The 13,285-nt window shown below is 36.6% G+C and overlaps 1 protein-coding gene across 1 annotated transcript; it reads left to right on the top strand.

Moving 5' to 3' along the window:
- The first annotated feature begins 3,711 nt into the window (after nt 1-3,711).
- Nucleotides 3,712-5,592, top strand: mb (myoglobin). Its single transcript, XM_014004967.1, has 4 exons — nt 3,712-3,822; nt 4,418-4,503; nt 4,856-5,075; nt 5,154-5,592. Exons 1-4 carry the CDS (start codon nt 3,727-3,729, stop codon nt 5,292-5,294), a joined length of 543 nt encoding a protein of 180 aa, XP_013860421.1. The 5' UTR covers nt 3,712-3,726; the 3' UTR covers nt 5,295-5,592.
- Nucleotides 5,593-13,285: the final 7,693 nt, after the last annotated feature.

The following is a 13,285-nucleotide window of genomic DNA, read 5'->3' as shown; positions in this document are numbered from 1 at the left end:
TAAATATATATCCTAAATTTTAAATCTCAGAGTTAATTCTTTAGAAGATATGCTAATTAACTCCGCCCCTTCCATGTTTCAGCCCTAGTCCACATCTCCAGGAACATGCACAGTCATCTCATACATAGAATTCCCATGGACAAGCTGCCATCTTGGGTGGGTCCCTCTTGTTTCCCCAGTGCATTTATTTATAATGAGGAAGTTGTTTGCCCAACTAAAATAGTCACAACTCCAACAATTTCTACTTGATTTTCATAGTTTTCTTTGTTACAAATAGCAGAGATACAGAGCTCGGTCATACATTAAAAAATTTCATGCTCAAATAAGTTGTTTTATCCAAGCCATATCTTTAATACAATTATAAACGAATTAGATTAGAAATCTTCTGTATTGTCCCTCAGTGGAGAAATCCAGGTGCAGGATTAGCAAAGTGACAGACATTTTTACACAGTAAAAAAAGGGGTAATATTATACATGGGTGATGCCATCCATCCATTCCTTATTTATTATACCTGCTTCTTTTCAGGGTCACTGGTGCCCATAACCAGCAGTCACATTAGGAAGGGCAGGGTACACCCTGGACAGGTCACAAGTCCTTCACGAGGCACAAGTTATTGATGATTAGATTTTTTTCAAGCTTAAAAACGTTTTAGTATTATAAATTAATAAATACTTTGCAATTGGTCTGTGACACAGCAAAAGTCTCCTGTCAGAAGAAACATCAGACTAATGCTGAGTGTATTTGCAAAAAAGCCAAACATCTCCACCTTGGTGTCAGCTGAAGTATTTATTGCAAACACTTCCTTTGCAACTGGTGCACAGGTTGAAAGAGATGTTTCTGTTAATACTGTATCATGGTAAAAGAACCTACAAGCCAGAGACAGCAACAAGTTGTCCTGATTGGTCAATCTAACCAGTAAAAGAATTGGACATAAAAAGTAACCCACAGATCTGTCTAGAGCAGTGGTTCCCAAAGTTGGGGTCGGGACCCAAAGTGGGTCCTGAAACATAAAGGTGGGGTCCTGAAAAGATTTTCTAAATTAATTACATCTTTACCTTAGTTGTCTAAAATTTATACATGTAGAATAATAAATATTGTTACTATACCCATGTTTAGTTGACCTGATACAAATGTTTATCATCCAAAAATAGTTGTGGGCACAGGTCTCTGCTGCTGTTATTTTGTGGGTCAAAAGCTGAAAGGTTTGGGAACCACTGCACTTCAGAAATCAATTTAAAGTGTAATAAAATAATTGGTGATGTAATATTTTCCCTATAATTATTACAAAAACACAAAATAAATATAAAAAAGTATTTATATTTGTGTAGCCTTTGTTTTTAGGGTCATTAACAAAGTTTGTGTACTCAGACCAGTAATATTTGGGGTCACAAGTTTTTGCCATGAATGTGTTGTGGGTCAGAAGATAAAAAGTTTGGGAACCACTGGTCTAGAGCAGTGGTTCCCAAAGTTGGGATTGGGACCCACAGTGGGGTCCTGAAGCAGCGAGGTGGAGTCTTGAAAATATTTTCTGAAATAATTACACAAAAAAATGACAACAAACAACATTTTTTTGCCTTTGTTGTTACAAAAGAATACGATTAGTGTACTTAAATGGACAAAAATTGTGTAATAAATAATGATACATGCTCTTGTTTATTTGACGGGAAAACAATGTTTATCAACCGACAGCATCTTGGGGCTCAGGTCTCTGCTGCTGGTATTTTGTGGGTCAAAGGTTGAAAAGTTTGGGAACCACTGGTCTAGAGGAGTTCTAGAAAATACAATTCACATCAGAAGAAACTAAAACATCTTGAAATGACATCATGTTTGTGGATTTTCTTTTTTATCTTTATTTTTCCATTTTTTCAGGTGAAAGTCGAAGCTGTTCTCAGTGTGGGTTGGTTGGAMTGTAGTTGTCCCTCRTYTCTGATCCTGTGTGTTTATGGGCAGGAACTCAATACACAGTYGTGGAGAGGAGGGTGTCTGGTTCGGGAACCACAGAGTTCAGTATAGCTGTGTATTTCCCCAAGCAGGCAGAGAACATTCACTTGCGGCTGTTTTGAGATCACAGACRGTGGTGGGGTGGGAAAGCCAACAGCTCAGAAGAAAAGTCCCTAAGACAGAGCTGAAACTCTGTAGACAAGCTGTGTTGGGCCCTCTATTATTAACAAGTGTGATGTCAAATTTCAACCAGCAGGTGGCACACTTACTAGTTTTTATCATGACAGAAAAATAATAATAATTAAATTATAATATTAATAACATACTATACTCAAAGGTTTCAAAACGTTTTTGGTATCTAATGTTTACAAAATACAATATTAGATTTTTTAAACTGTCTAATAGTCCTAATTTTTCACTCTAATGATCAAAAGTTTTGAAAGAGCAGAAAAATAGGTGCATAAACTGCTCTGTTTATCAAACAAAGTGTGCATCTTTGTATAAAACAAAGATCCTGTGTGATCCATTAATGCTCAGATTATGTTTGGGTTTTCTTTGCAGCAACTACTGCACSAAAAATCAGGCCAATCTGTGTATAACTGACATACATACACTGACATATAGCCGCTCTTCTTAAAGGAGGGTCTAATAGTTGTTTAGTTTAGGTATTTTTCTGCTTTGCAGGGATTCAGTGTACCAATTACAGCGGTATTCCTCTCGCTATTAATTACTTTCAAACTAAAAGAACAAATAAAAAATGTAACGTGACGTGAGGCGATTGTAACTTGCAATGCAACGTATTACAAAAATTGTAGTGGAGCTGATAGTACAGATACTTAAGTTAAACGTAGAGGAGTAAAAGTTGAAAGTACCCATAATTAAATCTACTTAAGTAAAGTACAGATACATGAAAAATGCACTCATGTACTTGCCACATCCCACCAATGCTTTTAGTCAACCGAACCAAACTATTAAAAATTTCACAGATGACAAAAGTACACAAATTGGCTCACCTTTTACCCCCAAATAAGCTTTTATAACAAATTTAGGCTGGAATCAACATAAAACTCTCCTTAAACAAGTAATCCAAAACTCAACGTGCAGAGGAGGGTGCACAGTGTGGGTGGTTTTACATCATTCTGACCCATTTTATACCCGTGGCTGATGAACCATGAACATTTAGATCTTTAGAGAAAATACTGCAGCTGGTTTATACAAAACATAGAAGCTGCTGGTGACTGACTTCCATCTGACTGCTGGTTTTACAGGATGGGAGGAGTAGAAAAACACAACTTACTGTTGGACTTCCAAAAGTCGATAAAAAAAACCCTGCTGTTTGGAATTCAACTGCAGAAGCTTTATTATGACTATTACTGTTAAACCACTTCAAACTGGCTCTAATGACATAGTTATATCAATGGTTTTTATACTTTTACAAGATCCATCATAAAACATTTCCATAAAATTTTTTATTTACATATGGTTAAAAATATGTAAGTAATAACATGTTTTTAAATTATTATTTCTGGATTGTAAATTATAACAACCCCTATAGGCAGAAATTTTGGTGCATTTCTTTTTTCATGTCTGTTATTAAATAATATTAATATGAAGAATATTAATCAGGCAGGGCAACAGAGAATAAAAAGCTGCTCACATATTCATCTCAAAGATGATTTTTTTTTTTTTTTTTTTTKTAGGTGGTATGAACGATTTAAGATGCTGGGAAGATTTTTACAGTCATGCAATGAGAGAGGTGGACTGATGGCAGGACAAAGGGAGGGATGGGGTATAAAAAGGACAGCACTGATGAGGGGGGGACGAATCAAGCTGAAAATATTTTGGGACAACCACGCAGGATACTTTTCCAAGCTTTGCAGGTAGGTGGTACCTTTCTGAGCTGTTTCACATCGGGATGTTTGACAAAATGTGCAAATTTAGTCCACACGAGCAAATAATAAAACTTAAAAGCTTAAATATAAAGAAATATCAAAAAGTTTACTTTTACAACTTTTAAAGTGAATTACAAAAATTGATTTAATTTGAACTGATTGCACATTTTAAAGTTCATTCAAAGTCTTAGTGCATTTTAAATTTACAACTTATTTAAATAAAAAAAGAAATATTCTCTATTTACATGTCTTTGCAGCCATTTAGCAGGTTTAGGTGAACAAAAAGGGCCTTTGTGCTTCCGATTTTGGACATAAATTATACAGAGCTTTGCTGAGGTTACRTTACAGACTCACTGAGAGCAAACCAGGTCATGTTTCTGACTGGTAATGAGATGCCCTTGAATGAAGTGGTTCTTGGCCTGAAGCCATGGAATCAAACAGGAGACATGAAATACCACAGTTAGATAACACRAGCCTCAAAATCCTCTCAAGGTTTTCTTTAAAAGGGCATTATCAGGATTTTAGTCATTTAATAAGTCTTCTGAAATATTTTTGTTATTATTGTTGCATTCTGTCCYCTCAGATCATGGCAGACTACGATATGATCCTGAAACACTGGGGTCCAGTGGAAGCGGATTACTCCACTTATGGAAACTTGGTTCTGACCCGGTCAGTGACTCTGGACAGATGAGAATGTCCTTGTCCTTGTACAGTAGGTCCGATTGTTGACACAAAAATGAACTCTAGTTTAATTAAAAAGAGCTTCATCTGATAAGTTGGATGGTGGAAAATTTTTCTGGATGTTTGACACCTAATTTAACAACTCATTATATTAAATGGTGTTTAAACACCAACGTGAACACATTATCAGATTCACAGATTTTCAACAAAGTCAATAAAARTCCTGCAGTTTCAAAACCTCCTCGYTATTGCACCATCTGCCCCATCACCTTTACAACACYGAAACTGCCACAGTGAATAGTAATAATGTTACAATAATTTCACATTTCTTTCCCTGCAGCCTGTTTACCGAGCACCCAGAAACCCAGAAACTGTTCCCCAAGTTTGTCAGCATCCCTCACGGCGACCTGGCRGGCAACGCAGCCGTCTCTGCCCATGGAGCCACCGTGCTGAAGAAGCTGGGCGAGCTGCTGAAGGCCAAGGGCAACCATGCTGCCATCCTCAAACCTCTGTCCAACAGCCACGCCACCAAGCACAAGATCCCGATCAACAACTTCAGGGTGAGGGTCGAGCCTTTGCCTCCACCTGATCAGTGAAAAGCAGAGATTGAGGATTTTTGTTGTTTTTTTTTCTTTCAGCTGATTTCCGAGGTGATCGTTAAAGTGATGGCAGAGAAGGCAGGGCTGGATGGCGCCGGCCAGCAGGCCCTGAGGAGCGTCATGGCTGTGGTTATTGCTGACATGGACGCCAATTACAAAGAGTTGGGCTATGCCGGATAAACACCGAGGTCAAGAGTCCTGCTTGGATTTTTCCAGAACCAGATAATCTTTGATTTGCAAGGGCTTTTTTTCCCCTCAAAAACACCTCTCTTTATAAGTAATCAAACTGCTGATGATAGTTATCTTATACTAAAGAGTCACCTTAGGTTCAACACACTTGTTTTATAAGCAGGATTAGAGCGCTCATCTGTATCAAATCAAAGACACCATCATGATTTACAAAAATATCAGCTGAATTCTTTACTTTAATTCATTGTCTGATTTTACTAATAAAACTGTTGCTGTTTACTGCTCTTTACTTGTTGTCTCTGTTTTATTTGTCAAGAACAGAAATCAGCATCAGAGAGAAAAATGAACTGGGAAATTTCTGTTGAGTATCTGTGAAACTAACACCCAAAATGCCAACAAACTTTTATTTTCTTCTGAAAATCCCAATAATAATTTGGGACTTACTTTTCTAATGATCTAAGATCCCAAAATGTCAACTTTTTATGTTTAAACTGTAAAAAAAAAGAGTAAAAAATCTGAAAAAAATTCTTAACAGCTGTTGCAGAAGATGACCTGGGTAACAATGCACCAGTGTCTTTCAGTCTTACAGGACAGACAGACAAAAACAGAGTAAAAAGTAAGCCTCAAACAAACAGTCACTGTACAAAAACTGCAAATAAATGTGAATACATTTCAGAACAGTAAGGGGCAGAAGACTCTGGTCAGTCCAGGTCAGCTTTTATGCAGAAGATATAAGTAAAAAAAAACCTACTTCCTGTTTTGAAGAGGAAATACTGAGCTCTGATAAAATGGAAGTCATGGAGAGTTTGGATGTGCACACTGTATTTGGGAGGTGGGATTTGAGAAGAAGATAAAAAAAATGTATTGATGTAAAAACTATGTAAAAACTCAAGGCTTGACTGTATCACTGTAATCCCAGTCCTCTGTCAGACATCTTCAACTGGTTCAAAATGCTGCAACGCTCCCAGATGTGAACCCATCACCCCCATTTTATTTTCTCCTCATTGGCTTCCAGTCCGTTTTAGAATCGACTTTAAACTTTTATTATTAATTTTTAAAGCTCGTAATGGTCTCGTTACACCCCACTTAAATGATCTARCAACTTTTCCTGAGTGTAAGAGGAYTTTAAAATTTTTACTGTTCATCACCAAATGTAARCACAAATGCTGGGGTGACAGGTCTCTACACCCAGACTGTGGAACCAACTTCCTCAGGACTTGAGCTCCCTCACTGAACTTTTCAAATCTAATCTTAAAACTTTTTTTTATTAAAGCAGGCTTTTAGAGCCTGGTGGCTTTATGGCATTTTTGTATTGTGCATCTTTTGGCTGTTGGACGAAACTATACAAATAAAGATTGATTGATTGATTGATTTTGCAAAAGAGTTTTAAAAGGTTGAACAGTTCAGGTATCAGAGTGCAGAGTGCACATTTTACAGTCACATTTTCAAAATTTATAAAATTAAACTATAATTGTAAATGCTGACCATTCAGTCAAACACAGATGATCTCTRTCAAACTTTTGAATGATGTCACTACTGTAAGTTGTTAAACTTTTTTTTTCAAATTCATTTTACTGCATATAGGATGTGCTGCTAATCAAGTCAATATTTATGTATCTTTCACACCATTAAAGGTCATCTTTGATTCGCGTCCAGTTGTCCACAGTGGCCCAGATAGATTAGGTGTGTGAAAGCGTCCATTAGCATGTCAACAGTTATCACTTGAACAAAGTGACGTTTGTGTCCCAAACACACAGTACAGTCTTTCAGACTCTCTTCAGTCACATGATCCATCGGACATGACCACTCACACGGGATTTTCAGGGGATTTGTTGCACTTTCTTGTAAATTTCCAGCTTTTCCTAGAATTGGAGAAAATAATATTTCTTTTCTCTACAAATCTCTACAGATTTGTTTTGTGTTAAGTGTTCAACATGAATGATGTGTCTTTTGATATAAATCCTCATTACAGGTCATGCAAGCTTCTTAGCTGAGAGCGGGTTGAATTTCTTTTTGTTTGTCCGACTCATTTTGTTCCACAGGAGACGTGGACGAGGAGAAAGGGTTCTTTGTGGCCGAATCTGGACCAAAGAAATCTTGAGGACAGCATCTATAAAGCACTTCTTTGAGACCAAARTAGGTGTGGGAAGTGAGTTAAAGTTAGGGACGGCCCTTAAGGTTTGCAGCAGGAATGAAAAAAACAGAAGAGGAGACCTTGTTGATTTTATTCTATTGTATTTTATTAATGTCAAGAGAAAAACCTCAGGAACTGAGACAATTCAGAGTGGCAGGTAAAAAAAAAGAAAATGAATAAATCTCTCACACCAGTCACAGTGCTTATCAGAAACACTTTCACACATGGAGGAGGTGGGATTATGTGTGTGTCTATGTGTGTGGTGATGGTGGGGGGTAGCCTTTCAGAGCTGGAAGGTTTTATCAGAGAAGAGGGCGGTTTGACCCGGCATCAGGATGTGATCAAACACACAAACTGCACGTAAACTCTGAAAGACACATCACCAAATCCTGTTTCCCATCACATTCAAGGGGTGTTTTGGTTTATTTAAAAGTGACAGGTTTCTGTAATAAAAAAAAGGTTCTGAACAATTAATATGTTACCTGCTGTAGATAACTCTTATAAACGACCTAAGCTAACAACTAGTTTGCATAAGGTAAAGACCAAATGTCAGAAATGCCAGAGGTCTGTGCAAACACTGTTTCATATTTCATTTAGTTTCACAGTATATGGTTATGTATTTAGACATATTTGGTGATTTTCAAAAGCAGAACAACTATATGCAGCACTTCATTTCTGAAGGGTCTTCATAATAATTCTGAYGSAAKAACTGTGTAATGTGAAACTGAAACACTGTATTGAAAAAAATATTGGCTTGTCTGACACTTCTTGTTTGCATGATAGAGCTTTAATGTATCTATAATTTGTTAGAGTATTTGATGGCAGAGTGAACTGTTTACAGATTTGTTGAAGTGCTCCTGAGACCATGAAATGCTGTTCATTACAGAAGTAGGCCAGTTTTTTTAACCTGAATCTCACAGGCATCCATATTGAGTGTCAGATTTGTCCTTTGAGCAGAGTTTTCTCCTGCTCCTTGAAATCTTTTAATGACATTATTACTGTACAGGATTAAAAACTCAAAGTCTTTCCAGTAATTCATCGAGGATCGATWTTCTGCATTACTGTTTAGCACAGAGTTTCAGTAGCTGTAACTCAAAAGGAAGCTGCAGCAGCTGGTTTACGCTCCAGCAGCATCATTACTGCAGGTGAATATGAGTGGTAGAGATCCATCCTCTGAGTCACAACCAAGATTTAACACAAAGACGCTCAGAGCTGTTTTCTTTTTTTGTTTGTTTTCCTTTGTCTTTAGGATGTACTAAATAAAACATCTTAATCACTTTTCCACATGACAAAAGATTTTATCACACTAAGTAGAAAACCATGGTGATTTTTTTTAAACTTGTGCAGCTAAGTGTTCCTGTCTTCTGAGCACGGACGTGAAGGAGCCATAAAACTCTAAGATATCAGYCTTATCATGGACATTCCTCTGTCCTACTAACTTCCCGTTGTCCTTTCAGTTCCTGACTTGATGCCAAAACAATGTTTAGTTAACCCGTGGGATGGATAATTGCCATGATGATAACCTTTAAATAGTGTGTGTGTGTGATGGTGCACACATGCAGACGTGACACGAGGCACAGTTCCTCTGCAGAGACACACCTCTGTGTCCACCTCTGAGCATCTGATGACTGAGTTTGGAACACTCACTGCTTTTCAACAGGACAATGGAGCAACATGACACCATGAGCTTTTTAAAGAACCGCAGTAAGAAGGTTCACGGATCACAAGTGCAGSCCGAGTTTCGGTGTTCCTCAAAGACTTCATGGTGAAAGCCGATTGTTTTAGAGCGTGCCAGGAAGTCATAGCTTTGATTGTCTGTAAGAATGACCATTTTCATTCAAGAGTTTAGTCAAAGTAGATATTAAAAACTAAAAACTGATTGTATAAAACCTTAAAAGATCCAATCGCATCTTTGCATTGGTAGATTTTTAAAAATCCAGACCTAACATTCATTAAAGAAATGCATATCGCCCATCAAGCCAGTTTTGAGCTAAGAACATCTCACATTGAATGACAGGGTTGTAGTCTCTCTTTATCACAAGAGCTCCTGTGAATGACTTTCAGATATTGTCACATGAAATTTTAGCTCAATATCTGTAAAACTGACTGAATTAAAGCTATTCTCATATTATGAAGACTGATCACTGGTGACACACAAATTCAACTGGATTGACTCCAAAAGTTAATCACTTGTGGCTTTAAATCTAATTATTTCTTTGAGAGTTTCATTCAAATCCATCCATTGTTTCATAAGCTATTTTGCTAACAGACAAACAGAAGTGACTCCCATAGATAATAGTAAGGTTAAATGCAACTATTTTGCACAATCAGGTGCTGCTCAGAGTGTTGAGGATGAGTCTTAACTACTGCTAAACCGAAAGTCAGTTGAAAGTCTGTAAAATCAGCTGAGTTACGTTCATGTTTTTGTTTGCTAAAGTTCCTTGGCTGTGGCGTCATCTTGAACTGGATTGACCTCAAAGGTTATTCAATATGTACATCTCAATATTACTTTATGAGAATTTAGTTAAAATCTGTTCAGTAGTTCATGAGACATTTTGCTAACATGCACATACACACAGAGGCAAAAATCTTATTACTCACCTTTATTTGTCCCGGGGGGATAAGTACTTGTAGGTTGGGTCACACATTGTTCTGGTTAATCTGTGTCACTCATCTGTGAGTTTGCATTAATTACTAAACACTTTAAGCTCCTATGCATCATTTGCCTCATTTCAAAAGTTACTGTATAACAAAGCTCAGTGATTTTCATGCTCTTAATAATTTAAAACACAACCACTGACATTAAATTTTCCTGGTAAAGCTTTGGTTCAAATATCTGGGAACAACAAAGGTGCTTTAAACATTATACTCGTCTGTTTCACATCAAACTTCTAAACCAACATGACCTTAAAAATGGCAATAATAACAACATGTTGCTTTCACCTCAGCCCTGATATCCAACGACACAGTAGATACTAAATTTGTTTGATATCCTAATTAAACTTAGCACCGATAAATGAAATGAGACTGCTCCAAATGTGATACTATTTATACAGCAGTTTGACTCAGTTCTCTGTGCATTTATATACAGCAAATCTCTTTTTTCAAGGGAGGCCTGAAGACAACCTATTGTACATGTTTTTGGTCTTAAATAAAAGCTAAAGCAGCAAAAAGCTAGCTAGATGCTGAAAGTGGCAAAAGTTGAGCTAAAAGCTTAATAAAAATGATAGCAAAACGCTAAATGTAGCAGAAGGCTAAAAGCTATAAGGAAATGATTGGAAAAAGCTACCTTAAAGCAAAAGGCGCAGAGGCTGGCTAAAAGCTAAGAGTAGTTGTTAATAAAAAAAATATAGGGAAACAAAAAATAGGCATTTATGCTGATGCAGACTTCTATGAGATAAATATTTTTGAAGGAATTGAAATCACTGCATTTTCAGTGGGAAAATATTTGTAAATACAAATAAACACTTTAAAAGTTATAAACATTATAATAAAAAACAAATGTTTAACTGGGGTGGCCATCTTGAATAAAAGCTAATTCAAAAAGCTATAAATACTTTCTGAGAGTTTCACTAAAACTTGACATGAGATATTTTGCCAACACAACAGAAAAACAAACATGGGCAAAAACGTAATCACTCTTTCTACCTTCCTGATTAAAAAAAAGAAGCTAAAACATGTTTCAGTGGCTCAGTTCTTCAAACAGATGCATCAAAATGAAGATTAGGCTTTGTAAAGAGCGTTTTTTCCTCCCGGGACATGATAAGACGTGTTGTGGGAATGAAAAAGCTGCTGACTTTATCAGCTTCCTTTAAATCTGGACTCCACCAACAAAAAGGCACCAGTTATTTGTAAAGACAACACAAGAAGGCAACAAAACCAGTTTGTGTAGCTGCATTTCACCATAACAGATAAAAAGTTTACTTTGTCTAACATATTTGAAGGGGAAAACAATAGGCATAAAGCTTTTGTCTCACATAAAATAGACTTTTCTCTCGTTTCTGCACTTTACTGTCTAAAAGTTAAACACTAAGTTGAAACAGAAATTATACRTTTATTCAAAAATTAGATCCAATCTGACATCTTCTGTTTCAAATTTCTATCTTCRTGCCATTATACTCTCAACCATGTCGTACTGTTTACCTGTTTGGTCTCTTACAACAAATGAAATCTTAGAACCCATAGTTAGGCTCTACAACAGGGCCTACAAAATTCATAAAAAACTTCCTGGTTGGACTCATCACTGTACAGTTCTTTCATTGTCTGATGCCTTGACTTTTCAAAATTATGTTTTGTATAGTGGTATTAATTTATATTKTCAGATCTTCCAAGGTGCCAATTATGGAACTCTCTGTGCATTGTTGCCCAAATCAAATTCTGGAAGTGGTCATTCAACTAGATCTGTTACAAAAGGACAACTGATATTACCAACTTTTAAAAACTGTTACGGCCAGAGGTCTTTCTTCTATGTTTATACTAAAGCATAGAATGACATTCCTCAAAACATAAAGTCCATTTCAAAACTACAGCCCWTTAAGAAGAATCTTGTCTGCCATCTGCTGGACACTTTTTGTTGTGCTCATATTTAGACGTCCTATTTTGAAAATGCTGCTTTTTTTTAAAATTTGGTATGTTTGTTTGTCTTTGTGTCTATGGTGTATAATGATGTGATTGTGATGCTGTATTTCTGAGTGTTTATGTGCTGCAGAACAGGAACCTGCTGTAAAACAGCAATTATGCTGAGTCAGGCTTGATTTTTAGTCATCTTTTCCTGTTAAATAAATAAATCAAATCAAGTCAAAAGAAAAACAAATAACAGGTTGTTTCACTGCTGGACTCACTCCAGAGTGGGCAGAGTTCACAAGAGGCTAAATGTTCTGCAGGAAATTAAATGTTGTTTATTATGTTGTTGTTTTTAGGATAGTTGACTGAACTACTTATCCAACCTGCTGTTTGCAATAAAATCAAGAAAAAAATACATACACACTATTTTAAAGAAAACATTTAACATTTAAGGAAAAAGTACACAAAACATCAAAAACCATGAAAATGCACTTGCTTGGCAWGACTAGGATCTATAAAAGTAATGTTTTGGTCAAACTTTGATATTTTGCTCATTTTTTGCAGCAATATTTCATTTTCTGTTGGCACTTGGGAGTGTGTTGTGAACAACTCTCAGTTACTACCACAACACTCAATATTGTGATATTCACCCAGGTTTTTTAAGATCGCTTAGCTGCAGAGGTCATCTCGAAATCTATTTCATACCTTAATACAATGTTTTTCAAATTGTAATTGAAGTTGAACACAAAAAGAGTTCATGGCGTTTCAACTCGTTTCTTCCTGCTGTGTTTCTGTCTGACGGTGGTTGTGATCAGAATCATACGGTGCGCAGCAGGGGGAGACTCCTGATTTATGAAAACACGGATCGAGCTTAACAGGATGTTTAGATAGATCGCTAACAGGGATAATAACAGGAACACTGGAATCTGCTTCAAATGGGCCACAGGGGGTAAGAGTCCATTTGTTCAGTTTGATTACAGAGGAGGAGGATGGGTCAGAACAATGCATGCTAGACATAAACATAAACTAACAAGAACACACAATAGGACTAAAATATACACACAAAGTAAGGTAAATAAAAGGTTTAGGGCAGATGCACAGAGATCAGCCAGGTTTGATGTTCCTTACTTTATTGTTTTGGTTCATATTATACAGTGGTTTGCAAAAGTATTCATACCCCTTGAACTTTGCCATATTTTGTCACATTACAACCACAAACATAAATATATTTCACTGGAATTTAATGTGAAAGACCAACACAAAGTGGTATACAATTGTGAAGTGG

Source organism: Austrofundulus limnaeus, unplaced genomic scaffold (genome assembly GCF_001266775.1).
Source record: "Austrofundulus limnaeus strain Quisiro unplaced genomic scaffold, Austrofundulus_limnaeus-1.0 Scaffold27, whole genome shotgun sequence".
Taxonomy (NCBI): domain Eukaryota; kingdom Metazoa; phylum Chordata; class Actinopteri; order Cyprinodontiformes; family Rivulidae; genus Austrofundulus; species Austrofundulus limnaeus.
This window is presented reverse-complemented; position numbering and strand designations above follow the sequence as displayed.